Source organism: Chelonoidis abingdonii, chromosome 19 (genome assembly GCF_003597395.2).
Source record: "Chelonoidis abingdonii isolate Lonesome George chromosome 19, CheloAbing_2.0, whole genome shotgun sequence".
In the NCBI taxonomy this organism is placed as follows: Eukaryota; Metazoa; Chordata; order Testudines; family Testudinidae; genus Chelonoidis; species Chelonoidis abingdonii.
In genome coordinates, this window is record NC_133787.1 from 10,260,212 (window position 1) to 10,278,191 (window position 17,980).

At 41.6% G+C, this 17,980-nt stretch overlaps 1 protein-coding gene across 2 annotated transcripts in view; it reads right to left on the bottom strand.

Annotated features, from left to right (window-relative positions):
• Positions 1-11,598: 11,598 nt before the first annotated feature.
• The window catches only part of NFATC3 (nuclear factor of activated T cells 3), a 163,502-nt gene continuing 157,120 nt past the window's right edge, over positions 11,599-17,980 (bottom strand). For both annotated transcript variants that reach the window (XM_032780949.2, XM_032780948.2), the window contains one exon: positions 11,599-15,057. In XM_032780949.2, the coding sequence (XP_032636840.1) occupies positions 14,951-15,057 (107 nt within the window). In that variant the 3' untranslated portion in view covers positions 11,599-14,950. The remainder of the gene's footprint in view (positions 15,058-17,980) is intronic.

The window sequence follows — 17,980 nt, forward strand, 5'->3', positions numbered from 1 at the left end:
GGGAGAAAAATGGCATAGAAGAGCAAAAGAGAAAATATTTAATGGCCAGTGTCATCTTTATTTTTGGATAAATAAACTGAGATAATTTGCCCTTTGTGCTTTCTAAGAAGTAATGTTGGCATCAGGGTTTATAATAGTTATTTCTGCTCTCCACCATAAGCTAAGAATAGAGGTTACACTTCTGTAGTATTGCAGTACTGAAATAGGTGACTATTTAATCTGTCCTATAACCAAATTTTGCTGGCTGCCTTTTGAGTCCTCTTTCCTTTCCACTTCTAACTAATGAAACCTTATTCTCTGGTATCTTTATCCTTGTCATTTCAGGAGCTAGACTGGTATCAAGGAGTTTATGTTCAGCCAGTCAGCATTTCAAACTCTGACACTCTGCTAACAGCCATAAATGTATACTTCTATACACATCCTCATGTTGTTCAACCCAGTAACTGGTCAGTGCTGGATCCTCTGCTCTATTGTTCATGCACCTTTTCTCTGATTATTCATGCAACTTTCCTATTGTATCTTCTGCCAATCATCTGATGTGACCTCAGATGCCATATTCCTGGCATAACTGCTTTTTCCACATTCTACAAAAAAGATCTCATAGAAGCATTTAATTCATTTTCAACATTGCCTTATTTGTTGTACTGGTCCAATGACTTACACTCCTGCTATGACTACAGCCCGGCTAATACTCCACGGCAATATTTGCCAACAGTCACCCCTCCTCCTCCCTGACTGATTTTATTCACTTCCCATGAACATTTTATGAGCAAATTTTTGTTCATGGGAACAGAAAGTGTCAGAGTAGGGAGCCACAAATTTTTGCACCAGAAGGCTAAATGTGTGGCAATCATCTAAACAGGGAGCAGAAACAATACTCTGTGAACTTAGCCAATCACACACCACTGTGAACTGCAGCTGTTCTAAGTAACAGTCACAATAGATGATTTGTGAGCCACTCATGCATTAAATATATTTGCCAAACCACTTGGTGAATTCAGTAAATTAAACAACATATTTGTAAAACTCAACACCCACAGGCTTCTTAAGAACCCAAAGAGGGGCTCAAATTCATCGAATAAATTGTTCACCCATCTCTAGCTATTACATGCCTCTCATTGCACCAAACTATCAATGAATTCTAGCTCACTTAGTAAAAGAGTAGAAAACCAGTGCTCTGTAGCAAGTTATATCAATGTCTTCTGCTTTTTGCATAATGAAAATAAGCCTGCTCTGGCACAATACCTGCAGCATTTTCCATCTAAAAATATAAAATGAGAAGAGATTTAAAAGCAGTTGATTCATTTAGAGAGAATCTCCATAGCACTCATGCCATAGCTTAGCCATTGTAACCAGTATGAATTCCTCACCATTCAGCAAGGATACCAACCCTGATTTGCATTTTCGTTAGATCTATTGTGAAGGAAGATTAATAGACACGTTCACTGATCAATTGATGAAAGACTTGCAGGGAATTTACAGCACTGGGACCAATCTACATCAATCTTCATGTTAGTGGGAGAATGCCCAGATATCCAAGCTGCCCTGATCCTAAATTTTCAGGGTTAGTTCAAGCTGGAGTTGATCATGTCCAGTGTGGCATGTTATATTACACTCAGGAATGCAGCCATGACATTTCATACGATAGAAATGCCATAAACGATGTTCTAGATTGGATTAAGTTCTGCAAACTGGTAAGTTCAGCACTCGACCAACTTTACTCTTGGTGTCTGTACATCTGTTGGTCTCATGGGCAGTGTGCTAGGAAATTTAGCTTGGTGACATAAAAAGATGAATTTGTCCACTGGTAGTTGAGAGCTGCCAGGCTTTGTAGTTAGATATTTGGGGAGGGGGTGGGGTGCAGAGGGAGAGTTGGTTGATTTTTAAATGTAATGTGCTTCATTAGTTTCTACATTCATTAGGTACAGAGTCCTTCACAATAGCCTTCTGGAAATTCCAGTTCCTTGCCTTTTTGAGTTATTCAGAGCCTGTTACAAGAAAAGCCCTTCCAAGTTAATCATCTCTAACCCAACTGACCCAGAAATCTTGAACTCTAGAAATATTTCTCACCTCTTTCCAGGTGAGGTCCAGCTTCTAGCATCACCTCATAGTCATCCCACAGAAGACTTTGTTTGGCATTGCTAATGCTGCTTTCCCCCTGCTCCCCCCTTTGAGTTGCACATATTTCACTGCTTTCCTTTGAAAACTAGGTCCCTTTCTGTAATATTTGATCAACAAGTGGCAAGGCGCAGGGTGGTTTCCTTCTCGTGTGATTAAAAGCAAAGGTGGTAGGAAGGAGTAGGAGTGAGAGGGGGAGGATAAAAATGTATTAGTACAATTAGAAACAAAGCCGAAGGCTGGTTAACGAAGCAGCTAGGGTGTGTATAAAAGTGGTGATTAGGCAAGTGGTAGGAACCTACTGCAATGAGAGTAGTGCTTGCTGGAATCCACCTTTCAATGTAAGGGGCAGGAGTCTTCTCAGAACAAAAGTCCCCAGAACCATGCAAGACTTGGTCTTTAAAGCATTACCATCTTCCATCCCTGATCTGCTGGGAGCTAGTCTTCAGTATATACCTATTCCTCTTCATCTAAACTATGGCTATAGTCCACACCTTTTCTGTTCACTTCCAGCCTCCGTGCCCACCCCACTTTACATCCCTTAATTGGTTTTTCATTACCAAATCGAGGTTCTTCACTGATACCAGGTCTATGGTTAATTTACTAAGTGCCTACAGCACCTGAATGTCTCTGCATGACATTCGTGTTCAGATGGTACATAATTTTGATAGAATTAAGTTATTTGCTTTGTAATAAATGAGAATTTAAATAACTATTCTTCAAGGGAAATTAAATTGGGCTTAAAAGCTGCCCCTTAAGGTAGAAGCCTTAATGCCAGGATTTACTTTCTTTGTGTCTTCAAACTAATCCTCCAGGCCTGGAAACTCCTCAGCCCTCTAAAGCTGGGCAGGAATAGCTATTTTTGAGGGTCTGCTGGGGAAAGGTATATGCATTCACGAATGTGCTTACTTCTTGTAAGAAAATAGAAAGCTTTCAAAGAAGCTGGAAAGGCTTTTAGTCAGCTCATTTGATTAGGGATTTTTGCACCAGAGTATACTGTTACCTTGCATTTACCCCAGGTTTTAGGATCTTTACATCTTAGTTATTTTCTCTCCCCCCCTGCTTTACTATCCACCTTCTCAAGAGTTTCATGGCTGTGAGAACACGCACTGAGGCTCTCAGGCCTGGGGGCCTGTAACCAAATCTTTCAAAGGTTTTCTTGTTGGAAAGTCCCAATTCTGCTCTCATACCTAGTGGAGTGTAGCTCAGGCATAACTCCACTGAAGTCAGTGCAGTTACACTAGAGCAAGACTGGTGTGAGGCGACTGAGGCCCAAAGTATTGTCTGTGACTTGGTGCATCTTTAGGCATGCCTAGCTTTTCAATGATTTCTTAGGCTTTTTTCTACCCTTGTTATGCTGTCTTTAATTAGACACATGCAGGTTAAATGCTAGAAAGGGAAGAGAAGGGACATGGCACAGAACCAAATATAGTGAGCCCAAGGACCAAAATGCTTGGTACACCACTCAGTTTGCCCTTCATCCTCTCTCCTTTTTATAATCCTGATTTTTAAGAGTCAGAGGAGAGGCTTCATAGAGGTTAAGGCCAGAAGAAACCATCGACTCAGCTAGTCTGACCTCTTATATCCCAGAGCAGGGCCAGTGCAATCATTTAGGAGGGCTAGGCGGTTGCCTAGGGTGCCAAGATTTGGGGGTGCCAACAAGCAGCACCCCCAAATTTAAGTGGTTGAGCGGCCGCTGCTGCTGGGATGGAGAGGGAGTCTGAGCTGCCAGCGGCATCGGGCAGCCCAGGGGGGTCCCCTGGGTCAGCACGCTGCAGGGCCGCCTGGGGGCGGGGCAGAGGGACAATTTGGCCAGGGGCCTCCATGAGTTTTTTTGGGGCCCCTGGAGTGGGGTCCTTCATTTGCTCCAGGAGCCCAGGAAAACTCTCGCGAGGCCCGGGTCCTGGAGCTTCTTCTGCTCCCAGTCTTCGCTGGTGGGGGGTCCTTCCGCTCTGGGGCAGAAGGACCCCCCGCCGGTGAATTGCTGCTGAAGCGGGACCCGCTGCCGACGTGCAGTCTGGTCTTCGGTGGTAATTCAGCGGCGGGGGGCCCTTCCGCTCCGGGACCTGCCGCCGAAGTGCCCCGGAGACCTGTGGCGGGGGCCCTCCGCCACCGAATTACTGCTGAAGACCTGGCTGCACTTTGGCAGCAGGTCCCGCTTCGGCGACAATTCGGCGGCGGGGGGTCCCTGCGGCGGGTCTCCGGGGCACTTTGGCGGTGGGTCCCGGAGCAGAAGGGCCCCGCACCACCGAATTACTGCCGAAGCGGGGGCCCCCTGCCGCCGAAGACCCCAGGCCCCCGGAATCCTCTGGGTGGCCCTGGCGCTCTGCCGGCAGCCCAGGGGGTCCCCTGGGTCAGAGCGCTGCTGGCAGCTGCCGGCAGCCCAGGGGTTCCACTGCGCAGTCCTGCTTGGAGAGGATGCGGAGCAGAGGTGAGCTGGGGTAGGGAGGTACTGGAGGGCTCGTCGGGCCAGGGGGTGGGGAGCTGNNNNCACTTCAGGGTTGGGGGGGGTGGGCTGCTGCAGGGTTGGGGGGTGCAAGGTGGAAGTTTCGCCTAGGGCGTGAAACTTCCTTGCACCGGCCCTGTCCCAGAGCATTAGATTTCACCCTGATAGATCAAAACATTTCAGTCCTCAGGAAACTAAACTGTGTCATACGCAGCAAACAGAAGAGACCAGAGTGCCACCACTGCCAGAAGCCTTGCAATAGCAGAGAACTGAGTGAGATGATCCCAGCAGGCAAACAATGCCCTACAGCAGAAGGCAATCCCTCCCCAACCATCCCCCCCAACTCCCTGTCAATCTGAATTTGGGGGAAATTCCTTCCTTAGTCCTAGCACTGGTGCTCGGTGAGACCCTGAGCATATGAGTAAGACACTCCAGCCAGGTATCTAGAGAGGATTCTCTACCTGCTCAGAGAACTGGTCCACCTTTTTTAGTGTCTTATCTCCAGCTCTGGCCAATCTTTGATGCTTCAGAGGAAGTCCCCACTCCCATTTAGCCAGTTTGTTCTGTATCTGTGGGTAGGGGAGGGATGCTTTCTGATGGTTTTCAGGTGACCAGTTGAAGCCCTGAAACATGACATTTGATTTTAGTTATGTTAATACAGAGCTGCATATCTTCTGAGCATTCTGGGGTGAATTAAGCAGTATATTTTCTCTCTTATAAGTAAAGCTATATACATGTCTCTGGTGGAAGTAGAATAGGGTGACCAGATGTCCCCAATTTTTATAGGGACAGTCCCAATATTTGGGGCTTTTTCTTATATAGGCTCCTATTACCCTCCACCTGGGCCCGATTTTTCACACTTGCTGTCTGGTCACCCTAAAGCAGAATGATGGAAATGTGTACACTGCCTCATCTTTGCATATTACAGGCAAGGGACATACAACTTTTCTAAGTGTTTGACACCTTCATTTAGAGAGTGATTTACCTGAGAACAGGCATAAGATTTTTTTTTCTATCAATACCAGGCAGTATTGACTGCAAATATCTTGTTGTCCCAGTCCTTTCCAGCAGATGTCGCTACTGTGACAGTTTCCAAACAGGAGCTAAAGATAGTAAATGTAAAAATGAACAAGTAAGCATGACAAGCTCTCCTATACAGCCAGAATCCACTGAAACAGCAGGAGGAAATCTTAACTGCAACTCTACTGTGTAAAGTTTAGCTCTATTGCTGTTTGGTAGGGATTAACTAAGGCTAAGGTATTTTTTTACATCATTCTTTGCAAAAGAACTGAGTTAGGTAACCACTGTCAGAAATTAATAACCAGTGCCTCCTTCAAGGACAATCCTAGAATGGCTAGTTCTATAGTCTCCCTGTGCTGTTTTTGCACTTCATGCCTAAAATAGGAAATGAAAAGGAAATCGCTTTTTCCTCATTCTAACTGAAAGGTGGATATGAAGCTGTTAATTTCCTGTGTACACTCACATACAGAGATATCTCCTAAGATATGTCCCATTTTTCTCACTATCAATAAGGTCAGATTTTTTGACTAAAACTACTATGAATTTGTATTTTAAACTGAAATATTTTAGAAATTGCCATTTCTTAGCCATCACATCTTTTGTAATGGCTTCATATGGGAGTGCACTGGGAGCATATAAAAGTTTCCCATCTCTTCTTAACAGATGACAATTCATGCAATATAAAGTTAAAAGAGGTTGTGGTGTCAAACCACTGACAAAGGGTGGAAACTGGGTTATGAATTAGACAGCAGGCTTCAATGCTAAATTCAATCAGTGAAGTCACCATCAGGTACCTGTTGGAGTCTCTCAAGTACTTTTCAGTTTAACAATAGCAAGAAATTCTTCTCAGCACTGCTTTCTGCTACACTCTGCTAGAGAGCCTGAGTGTTAATTCATGTAATCCAGTACTTAATCACATAGTTAACATTTTAATATCCTTGTACTAGGAGCTTTCCAAACATGGTCCATTCCCTGAAGAGCTAAATATAAAGATGAGAGCTTGAGCAAAGAGCTACAACATACAAAGTAATCAGGATAAGGAATGGAGAACAAGTACGTGCCTTAAAGTATTATACAGTGAGAAGAAGACGGGAGATACATAAGGGAGAAATGGGCTTTGAGGCAGAGAGGCTGGCAATGGAGGAGTTGGGAGGGAGGGAGTGAGTAGCCAGTAAGGTGAGAGGAATGAATGTCCACATTAAAAATGATTAAAGCAGAGTCAGTGGCACCCAGGGCAGCGGGAAGGGTCCCCTGCTTAGTTCAGTGCACAAGCAAGGAGTAACTTTTTTTTTTGAATGGGAGGCAGGGAGAGAAGGATGTGTCCAATTTGTGTCCCACAGGCATGCTGTTTGTCTCCCTCTGCTGAGGAGCCCAGGCCTGGTGCTCTTGGGGAGGATGTTGCATCATAAGTGTGTCATTGCTGTTGTCATGGTATAGAAGGGCCTCCCTTTTGTTATCATTGCTCCAGATCCTGAGTCACAGAAAGAACCCAAACCACTGACTTCTGGTAAAGGGACTTTCCTCAGCAGGGTTGCCACCGCTGTCTAGTTATCTGGAAAGACAAAATGCTCCTTTCACAGCATTGCCATTTTCATGATGCCTGGAATAAAAATTGGGTCCAACTATGCCACAGAACATGGAACAGACCTGAAAATAGGTGTGTTAGCTTGAGTCCTCAGGGTTAGTTACCATTTTCGTCATTTAGTTTTCCCCTGGCTGGAGTACATATTCCCTAACCCCTTAATGAACCAGTCTTCAGCTGTCTTAGATCTTAGTTGTATGCAATGGTGGTGGAGCTGTGGTATCTCAGGATATTAGAGACAAAGTGAGGTAATATCTTTTATGGGACTAATTTCTGTTGGTGAGAGATGTTTCCACGGAGCTCTTCTTTCAGTTACCTGAAGAAGAGCTGTGTGTAAGTTTGAAAGCTTGGTCCAATAAAAGGTATTACCTCACCCATCTTCTCTCTCATATCCTGTCAGTCTCCACTTTTTTCTTGAAGTAGCTATAGCTACAAAGCATTGATCTATATTGCTAATGTTACTGTACACTAATTACATACCTGCTAATTATAGTGGGGAAAATGGGGAGTATTGTTCAAACATCAAGCACTGTATTTAGTAAATCTCATATATAATTACTTAGCATTACATCATGGGCAGAGTGGCCAGCCTTTCTGATCCATAAATAGGGACCATCAGTAAAGATAAACAGGCCATACTCTGAATAGCTGACATTAAATTGATCAATGCTGTCATAGTGCCATGTGATTTTGAGATCCTTGCCTGCCCCACCTGGACAGGTGCACCATTGCCAAACAAAGACTAAAGATCTAGCCTAAACTTGGAATCTGTTTAACTGAGATATGGGCTTAATATAATTACACATATTATCTCCTAGGCAGCTAGAAAACAGAGTTCATAACCAATTAATCTTTCTGCAGCTCATTAAGCTGCTTGGAAGAGACAATTTCTTCAAAATCAGTAGCCTTACTGAGGTTCTGACATGCTACACTGATTTCTTGGATTGATGCACAAAATCACTGCATTATTTAAGCTCTCCATTAGGACTGTATCTGAACCCCCTGCACAGTAGGGAAAGCGTCTTCCCTCTACAATGGGGAAAGGAATCACTTCAAAAGCACCAGTTCCAAGGACGACAACAGGGGTAGGGGCGACTGGATCTGTAGTAACAGCTCCAGAAGCCTGAATACACAGTGCAAGCAGTGCAGATGGACTACGCGCTTCCAAGCATCTGTAATCACATATTGGTTGATTACTCACTTTGTGAGTGAAGTAAATTTCACTCACCAACTCGAATTCCATAATAACTTTAATACTTTCAGAAATTTAGAATAATGTGCAGGTTGGGACATCGTGTAGAAATACCATTTCGCTCTTGACACTACTACTTCTAGTTTTTATATTGCATTTGTCACCGCAGTAACACACAAGCACCTCTACAGTATAGTGAAACTGGGTATACAACAGGTGCTAGTGAAGTGTCTCATTTAGATACAGACTTCCACAAGGTCTAGGAATATTTTAACTGTGGTTCTTTGGCCTGGTCTACACTACGCCTTTAAATCGATTTAAAGAGCGTTAAATCGATTTAATGCTGTACCCGTCCACACTACAACGCCCTTTATATCGATATAAAGGGCTCTTTAAATCGATTTCTGTACTCCACCCCGACGAGAGGAGTAGCGCTAAATTCGATATTAACATATCGGATTACGGTTAGTGTGGACGGAAATCGACGTTATTGGCCTCCGGGCGGTATCCCACAGTGCACCACTGACGCTCTGGACAGCAATCTGAACTCGGATGCAGCAGGCAGGTAACAGGAAAAGCCCTGCGAACTTTTGATTACAGTTTCCTGTTTGCCCAGCGTGGGAGCTCTGATCAGCACGGGTGGCGATGCAGTCTCAAATCCAAAAAGAGCTCCAGCATGGACCGTACGGAGATAACTGGATCTGATCGCTGTATGGGAGAACAATCTGTTGTATTCAGAGCTCCGTTACAGAACATGAAATGCCAAGCGTTTGAAAAAATCTCCGGGCTACACAGCGCTGCGTGACAAGCGTAACGGGAAGCCAGAGACTCAAATGGATGCTCATGGATGGAGGGGGTACTGAGGACTCCAGCTAAATCACAGTCCAGCAGTCTCTGCAAAAGTATTTGCATTCTTGGCTGAGCTCCCAATGTCTTATCTGTAGGTTCAAACACAGTGTCTGGCGTGGTTCAGGGAATAGCTCCTCAGTTCCCCCCCCCACCAAGTGAAAGAAAAGGGAAGAAATCATTTCTTGACTTCTTTCAATGTCACCCTATGGGTGTACTGAATGTGCTGGTAGACGCGATGCTGCAGCAGTGAGAGCAGTATCCGCTCCTCTCCCCCTCCCGGTGGTAGACGGTACAATATGACTGATATCCATCGTTGCATCAGCCGTGAGTGTTCCTGGCTCAGGCCTCAGGTGAGGCTGGCCGGGGCGCCTGGGTAAAATGGGAAATGACTCCCAGTTACTCCCAGTAGATGGTACGAATGGCTCAGTAAACTGTCTTCAAAGCATAGCAACTGGGGCTGAGCTTATCAGCCCCCTCCTTTCTGTGTAAGGAAAAGATTCCGTACTGCTGGACTGTCATAGCCCCGGGAGGCTGCTCCCTCTCATTTTATCTCACTAACATAGTCTCTGTTTCTTATTCTGCATTGTTTAAACTTCTGACACAAATGGGGGGGGGCACTGCCACGGTAGCCCAGGAGGTTGGGGAGAGGGGAGCAACAGGTGGGGTTGTTGCAGGGGCACCCCCTGTGAATAGTGACACAGAGCAGCTGTGCTCTGATACACTGGTCCTCTAATACACTTGCCCTATTCTAGGCAGGACTGACTCTATTTTAGAAAAACCAATAAGGAGGGATTGACTCAGTCCCAGTGAGTCAATCCCAATTTTGCTTTTGCGTTGTGCCCCAGCCGATTTCAGCCAGGGGCACTATGAATAGCAGTAGACAGTACAGAGGGGGAGAGATAACCGTCATCTCATTGCCAGTTTCTCCGGCAGTACGTACGGTACAGAATGAATCAGTAACCATCTCTGCTATCATTGCAAAAGCAAGTGAATGCTGCTGTGTAGCGCTGGAGTATCGCCTCTCTCTCCGCGCATCCAGTACACATACGGGTGCGGAAAAAAACAAAGCTGAATGGGCTCCATGGTTGCCGTGCTATGGTGTCTGCCAGGGCAATCCAGGGGAAAAAACGGCGCGAAAGGATTGTCAGTTGATGTTTTCCGGAGGAAGGAATGACTGACGACATTTACCAGAACCACCGTGACACTAATGATTCAACCAGGATTTCCAAGGGGGCGGGGGAGAGACTGCGGGAACTATGGGATAGTAGGAAGAGCTACCCACAATGCAACGCTTCAGAAATCGATGTTAGCCTCGGACCATGGATGCACAACGCCGAATTACTGTGCCTAGTGTGGCCGCGTGAAATCGAATTTATAATAGTTTTATAAAACCGATTTTAGCTAATTCGATATTATCCTGTAGTGTAGACATGGCCTTATTAGACTGTCAGTTTTGGAACACTTCCATGCTGTCCATGGAACTACTTCTCTCCCCTTGTTGAAGCAATGGTTAGTGTTTACACAATGATGGCTGATTTTAGCCTAGTCCTGGACTACTCAGGTACTCTACTATTGCCCTATCCACCCTTTGTCAATCACCTCTTTGCATCCTGCAAGGCAACAGTTGGTTGGTCTTTGTCAGATGTTTCTTTGGCATAAATTCAGGAGTAATCAGATTTCTGGATGAAACAAATCAGAGGAATCCAACATGTATGAGGACAGAAGACTGCAGTTTATGACTGCAAGCATTGAGCAGGTTCAGTGCTGAAACAATGTTGTACAGGGTGAGAGAGGAAAGATACAACAGATTCAAAGAGCAGATGTAAACAAACAATTCAGCCCACTTCAATATGCTAGATGCATGTTCATTTGACATTCTTAGTCCTATTCTAACATCCTTACATGCAACCAAGTGTGTGTGTGTGGATGTGGAATCAGGAGTTGAGAGACTGGAGGGGAAGAAAGAGAGGCACAAAAGTTAGAACTGATGCATGAAATTGAATATTCACCACCTTTTGATAAAATACTGAAGAAAGCATCTTGCCTCTAATGACAAGGCTATAATTTTATGAATGAAGATTACTGTTTACCATGGAGAAAAAGATATACAATAGTGACTAGTATTTCATTGTTAATGGGTGAGCTTGATACTCAAGTGATACCTGAGTGATTAGTAGCAGTTTGTGTACTCTCTCATTATGCTTTAATTCTGAACTGCAAGAGTATTGCTATTTCAGTCCAGGGTTAGTTTGTACCAAAATACGCAGCCATTTGGTGATATTAACAAGCATCATACATTTGGTACTCCACACAGCAGTGTAAGCCTAGTGGATTAAAAACAATTTTACTTAACTCCTACATAGGTGATGTATTTCAACAAACAGTGACACATTATGTATTTTCTTATTTATTTCAACACTATGATTTAAGAGCCTAAAATACAAGTTCTTCCCTTTGTATTTCTCAAATAGCACTGCAATCATAACTTACAAAAATGTTTAAAATACAAAATGTACATGAAATTACAATACAAGGCTCTGTAAACATCTAGAACTTAATCTTTAGTCAATGTTTATTGTCCCATTTTTAAATATAAAACTTTAATTTGAACAATTTCCAAACCTCAAGGAATGACATCCATTATGTGTATCAAAAATAGAGTTTCAAAGCTTTGTTTGCATCAGAACAAAATTGTCATTTTTCTCTTTGGTTTACAAAGGATGGCAGTTCCACTGATATAATTATAAGATTTAATAGAGGAAGTCTGATTGCCAGGTTTGTGGTTAAATTCGAAATTTAAGTTACTTTTTCATGGCCCACATCTAATGTGCCCAATAGTTCTCAATCTTTATTCTTAACATTGATCCTCCATAGAAGACAGACTACTATTAAGGCTTTCCTTCATGTTTAAAATCTAAACATCAGTATGGAAAGCAGGGACTGAGGAAGGGCAAGAAAGTGGATGCCAACAAATTATCAAATCACAAGGTATTGTTGTAAAAATAAATTTGCATAGTCCAATGGAGATTGTGTGCTTTTAACAGTCTTTACAGTATCACACAAGCCAAAATAAAATTAAGACCCTTGTACTGAAGCTTTTACAAGGCAAATACAAAAACTGGCTTTAGTATCCAAAAGCTATATTTAAATAGGAAAGCATCTCTAGGTCTACAGGCATCAAGGTATTTAAAGGCATCAGAAGATTTAGTGCATAGCAACTCTGGATTGTATGGGCTCGCATATTTTAGGTACAGTATGAATTCCAGCTACTCACTCTAAGGACTTACAAGGAGAAGAGGCTGTACCAGTCATTAGGAGCACAAAACCCACACAAGTATGAAAAGCTCAAAATTAGAGTCCTCGCGCACACGCTGATACAACAGACCCGGTACATTAAATGAAAACTGGAACACACCTTGCACCAGCACACAACCTAAAGACAGTGACACAGCTTACAGTGATTTAAACAGTGTTATAAAAACATAACTAGCTGTATTTCTGAACACTTCAGTGTTTTAGCATGTTTAACCTTAATGTGAGTAGGCATAGTAACTAAAGCACCTGAGGGACAGTTACAATTCTTTTCAAATGATAGAACTGCCAAAATAACTATTTTGAGACATTTACACTAATGTACAGTATATTAACTGAAAGGATGCTTAGCTTCCCAGAATATATAGTCTGTCAGAAATGAATCTACCTGTATAGTGGCCTTACCATAAACTTATTTGAAAAATAATTAAAATTTACCACCATGGTAGTCCCAGATAGCTTAGAAGGAAGTTCCATTTCCACCAACTTTTCAAATGTATGTTTTTTCTAAAGCTCCATGATCCAACAAATACAAAGAGATTCTATATCATTTAACAGTATTGCTAGAACATTATATCTAAACATGTATAGCACACTGGTATTTCATATGCAAGAGGTTCTATGTAAACTTCCCCCTGCTGCGCTGCCAATACATGTGCTACCACAAAACCTATATTTACTATAGTGGGTTTTTATTCCTAATGACCTCAATAATGGAGTCCATTTAAGACTTTCTTTGTGTGACTGTATCTTAAGAACATGTATAGACAAAACAGCTTCATTTCTCTAAAACAAGGGCATGTCCTGTACATGTATTGATTGCAATGAAAATACCCTCAAATATCTGAACTAATTCAATGTTATCATCCCCTTATAATCAAAGTTGAATGCTTTTCATCGTAACTAGAATGAATAATGGTTATTTCAACAGAAGAACAGAAATCTGGACTAAACAATTTCAAGTATGAAAGCGTACTTCTGATCTTCTCTTGCTATATATGCCTCTCTTTTTTTGGTATACCCTGTATGTTCCACATCAGACAGGTCTGTAAACTACAACCTCTTGGAAAATACTTAACATGGCCTAAATTAGCGGTTTCAGATTCTCTCCTAGGTTTTTTATCAGAGGCCCGAGGTTTTAAAAGCCATGTAGTGTAAACATTACTATCTGATGAAGTGGGTAAGGTAAGGAAAATACATAATTTCAAACAAACTGTAAGAAATTAATACCACAGTTATGCTCTCATACACTATTTTCCTCTGAAATAAATTCTGCTTTATAAATTTACCATTAACTATGGGCAAATTACTCAAATGTATTTCCTTTAAAGCACTCACTCATAGTAAGTTTCTTTTTAGTAGATAAATGTTCATAGTTCAAATTTAAGACATTGCAATGTCAAAGTGGCAGGATTTAGGCAGATGAACGTATAGAATAGGGATATAAGCAAATGATTTCCTGCATGGAAAATATTAGAGCTACTGAAGATTGGTGTATTTCATAGTGATAAAACACTTAAATCCTCTGCAAATATCAAAATTCCCCCTTATCTAACATGGCTTTGAAATTAAGGTTCTTTACATCAAAATCCTAGTTTTTCAAATTTGACTACAAATGTATAGTTTCTATGAAAAAGCTATTTCAGTAAGGAATCTGTGCTAACAAAGTACAGGAAGATTATCCATATAGTTATAAAAGTTAAATTTTGGAATGTCATTTCTATCCCAACACTTTCATGATGGAATGGTCTCTTTGCAGCCTATCAAATAACATTTTCAGTTTATAAAGAAGTGCAGATCTACATTTGGCTTGGCTTCCTATGAATCAAAGAAAGAAAACACTAAAGTATTTTTATACACAGTGGCTTCCAAGGCATTGGCTTAAGATGACAGGTTTGTTTGTTTTTTTGCCTCTGGAAGATTTCATTATGAAAAGTTATCTTTTAAACAATATATGCTTAAAGGCTGTTCAGAATGACCAAAGGTGTACAAAACCGTCAATTACAATTCTACTACTTCTAAGGGAAAGCAGCACACTGAAGATGTGTATTAAATTTTTCTCCACATTCAGTACTGTGAATATTAGAAGAGCAAAACTAACATCTCCACACATTTTAAGCACTTACAGTATAAAAAGTATTCTATTTAAATGTAAAACAGCAAAGCTCATTTGTAATTTTTAACCGGTTAAAATATCTTGTCTTGCTTCTTGGTGTCCATTTACTCAGTCATTTTTTACAGCACTCGAGAAACTAGAACTAGAAATGCTCTCTCTCTACAGCAAATGTAACCCACTTAAAGGCCGATGCAAGGATCCATTTTTCCAGTCTATAAAAGGCCACAAGAGTTGGAAGCACAGTGTGTAAGAGAAGGGGCTGAAGAAGAAATATTCAGAGAAAACTTGAACGATTTCATGGATGCTTAGCTGCTTTTAGACTCCATCCGATATTCCTGTCTCCAGAGATCCAGGGCATGTCTGTGGAGATTGGCTGGACACTGTTGCTCCATGTGACATATCTCTTCCTATGATTTCATTCACTAAAAAAAAAAAAAAAGTATAAAAAGTTATACAATTATAACTGACAGCTACTGTAAATACACCAACCTAATGTCTGAGTGTTACTTTTTCCATAAGTGCAATATTCATTAGTATACCATTCTGAAAAATCAATCCTATAAACTAAGATGCAGTCAGTAAGCAGAAGGTGAAACAGAACATAAACTACAGTAACATTAACACATGAAAATTAAAGCATATTTGTAACACTATGTTCATACCAGACAGCTTCTAAACACCCCTAAGACAATGACTTTTAAAAAAACAAGTCTGTGTGGTTTAAAGAAATAAGGGACTAAAAAGAACTGAGGCACAATGTAGGCAGGCACAGTTCAGGTGTTCTTATGCAGTTGTTCTTGTTGCAGGCCTCACCAGACCACAGACAGCAATTAATTCAAAGTACATTAACTATAGTTTTGGGGTCTTCAGTCCAAATTCTGAGAAAGTTCTGTAAAAGTAGAAATTAGCTTGAGTCAATGCTCTCACGCCTCTAAATCTATTGTAGCTCTCAGACTTAAGAAATGAGACAAGGAACTAAAACAACTAATCATCTAATAGCAAAAATCCCCTTTCCTCCGAAGATTTGTCCCTATATTATGGAAGGATTAGGTCTGATATAAGATGCAAGCCCAGCAGAGAGAGCCTTAAATTCAACTGGAAGACTAGCTTCCAGGCTATTGTTAGAAAGACATTATAGTTTGCTTTTATGATAGCAATAATTAAGTATGTGTTACAGGCTACATCATCAAGATGGGATAGGCACCAATATAGCTGATTGTTACATTGAAAGTTTGAGAGGGAATATGGTAGTTTACTTCTAAGACACTGATATTCTCAGTTCATTTATGAAAAACTTTAATTTAAAATTATGGCATTTCTAAAATATTGAGCTCTAGACAAGTTTCTCTTCCAGCAACCAATTTTCTTCAATTTGAATTTTAGTTTAGTAAGAACAGCTGAGTTTACTCCCAAAGTATGACACTAGTTTACAGAGAGAAGCAGCACTGAAATAATCATAAAACTCAGCACCAGAAAATGTCAGGTGCGTTATTTTGACCCACTGGACTCTACATGATATAACTGAGGTCAGGGTTTGGAAAGCCTTGTAGAAATATTTATTTTTAATAGGCAAATTTCAATAGTCTTACAAATTCAGACCAATATAGTAACACAAGAATATTGGATTAGTAATATTCCAAATGTCACTACAGAAAAACAAGGTCTGGGAGTTCTGTGTAGCTCAAAAGCTTGTCTCTCTCAAAATTGGTCCAATAAAAGATATTACCATATCCAGCTTGTCTCCAAGATCCTGGGACTGACAAGGCTATACCAACCCCCGGGTAGAACAGAAAAAGCATACAAAAGCTGAGCACAAAAACTATACTTAGTTTGGAAAACAGACAAAAACCAAACAATTTAGTGAGCACTTGTAATGATAAACATATACTAGATGTTAAAATAAACCATGAAGCCTCCCAAACATTATGAAGTTGGCATGACTGGTATTAGAAACTAGCACTCTAAGAGGACTTCAACAATCCCCCCCGCCGAAGCATCAGGTATGCACTAGAGTGACATGTGAACTTACTATATGAGTTCTACAGTTGACACTTTCTTTTGTTATATTTCTAATAAAAAGACTTTTAAAAAGTATGTGAAAAGTAGAAAACTGCTGAATGTTTTTTATACAGATACCTGGGTAGAGCAACTGCTCTTCAATGATTAAACAATTATCCAAGACAGGTTTCAGTCTTCACTAAGCAATTCGATTCAGCTTAAGCTGACAACGAATGCTCCCATACTCACACAGAAAAATGACAGAAGGCAAGAACACCATTTCATCTGTTGGTGAACACTTTTCATAAAGCAATCACTATCTGACCTCTCAGTCGTTATCTTCAAAGGAAACCTGAACAAGTTTCAAAAGATGAGCCTTGGAGCTTAAATTCAGAACTGCTAGACACTAAAAATCATGGGGCTTGTCTACACTACAAAATTAGGTACACAAGTTACGCCAGCCTACAGCCACCACAGTAATTAAACCAGCTGCTGATGTCCACTACCCTCCTCCTGCCAGTGGTGTGCATCCTCAGCAGGCACGCTTGCACCAACTTAAATGGGACACTGACAGCCATGCAGGGCTCACAGCTGGAGTCCCCCAACCCCAGGGCGGACAGCCCCAGCTATGAGCCAGGCACCAGGTTCAATGTCACAGCAGGGAGCCTACTAGCAGTGAAACTGATATCCTCACTCTCCTCCCCAGCCCCCACTGGGAGGTGGCAGCAGGGCTGACAATCAACAAGCAATGCAAGTAACTCAGTGTCTATACAGACAGTGCATTGCCCTAATTACATCAACCTGAACACTACACCTTTTCTGGAGGTGGAGTTATTAGAACTATGTAGTTGGCATTTTACATCTGCAGGAGCACCATTCTAGTGTAGACACTTGCTGCCTTACATTGACCTTACTCTGTAGTGTAGACCAGGCCATGGTCTTAATAAGGATGCTGAATTTATGGCTTATTACAACAATCTGCAACCCACTAATCTGCCTTTTTGTCTAGGACTACAAGGGTGTTAGCACACATTCAAAGTGGTTGGTTAATTACTTGCTAAACTATCTGTTCAATCTTGTATTTAGCTGTGACAGTCTGAGTAACTTTCCCAAACCTGGGGAAGAGCGTTGTGCAGTTCAAAAGCTTGTCTCTCTCTCGCCCACAGAAGCTGGTCCAATAAAAGATATTACCTCAGCCACCTTCTCTCCCTGCTAGCATACTAGACATTTTAATTAATGCATCTGTTTAGTATTTGAGTAAATTTTCTGTATTCTGTCATTTGTTTCCAATATAGCTTATTAAGCTCAATAACTGAAAGTATAGCATGAGTAAGACTATTGGGGGGG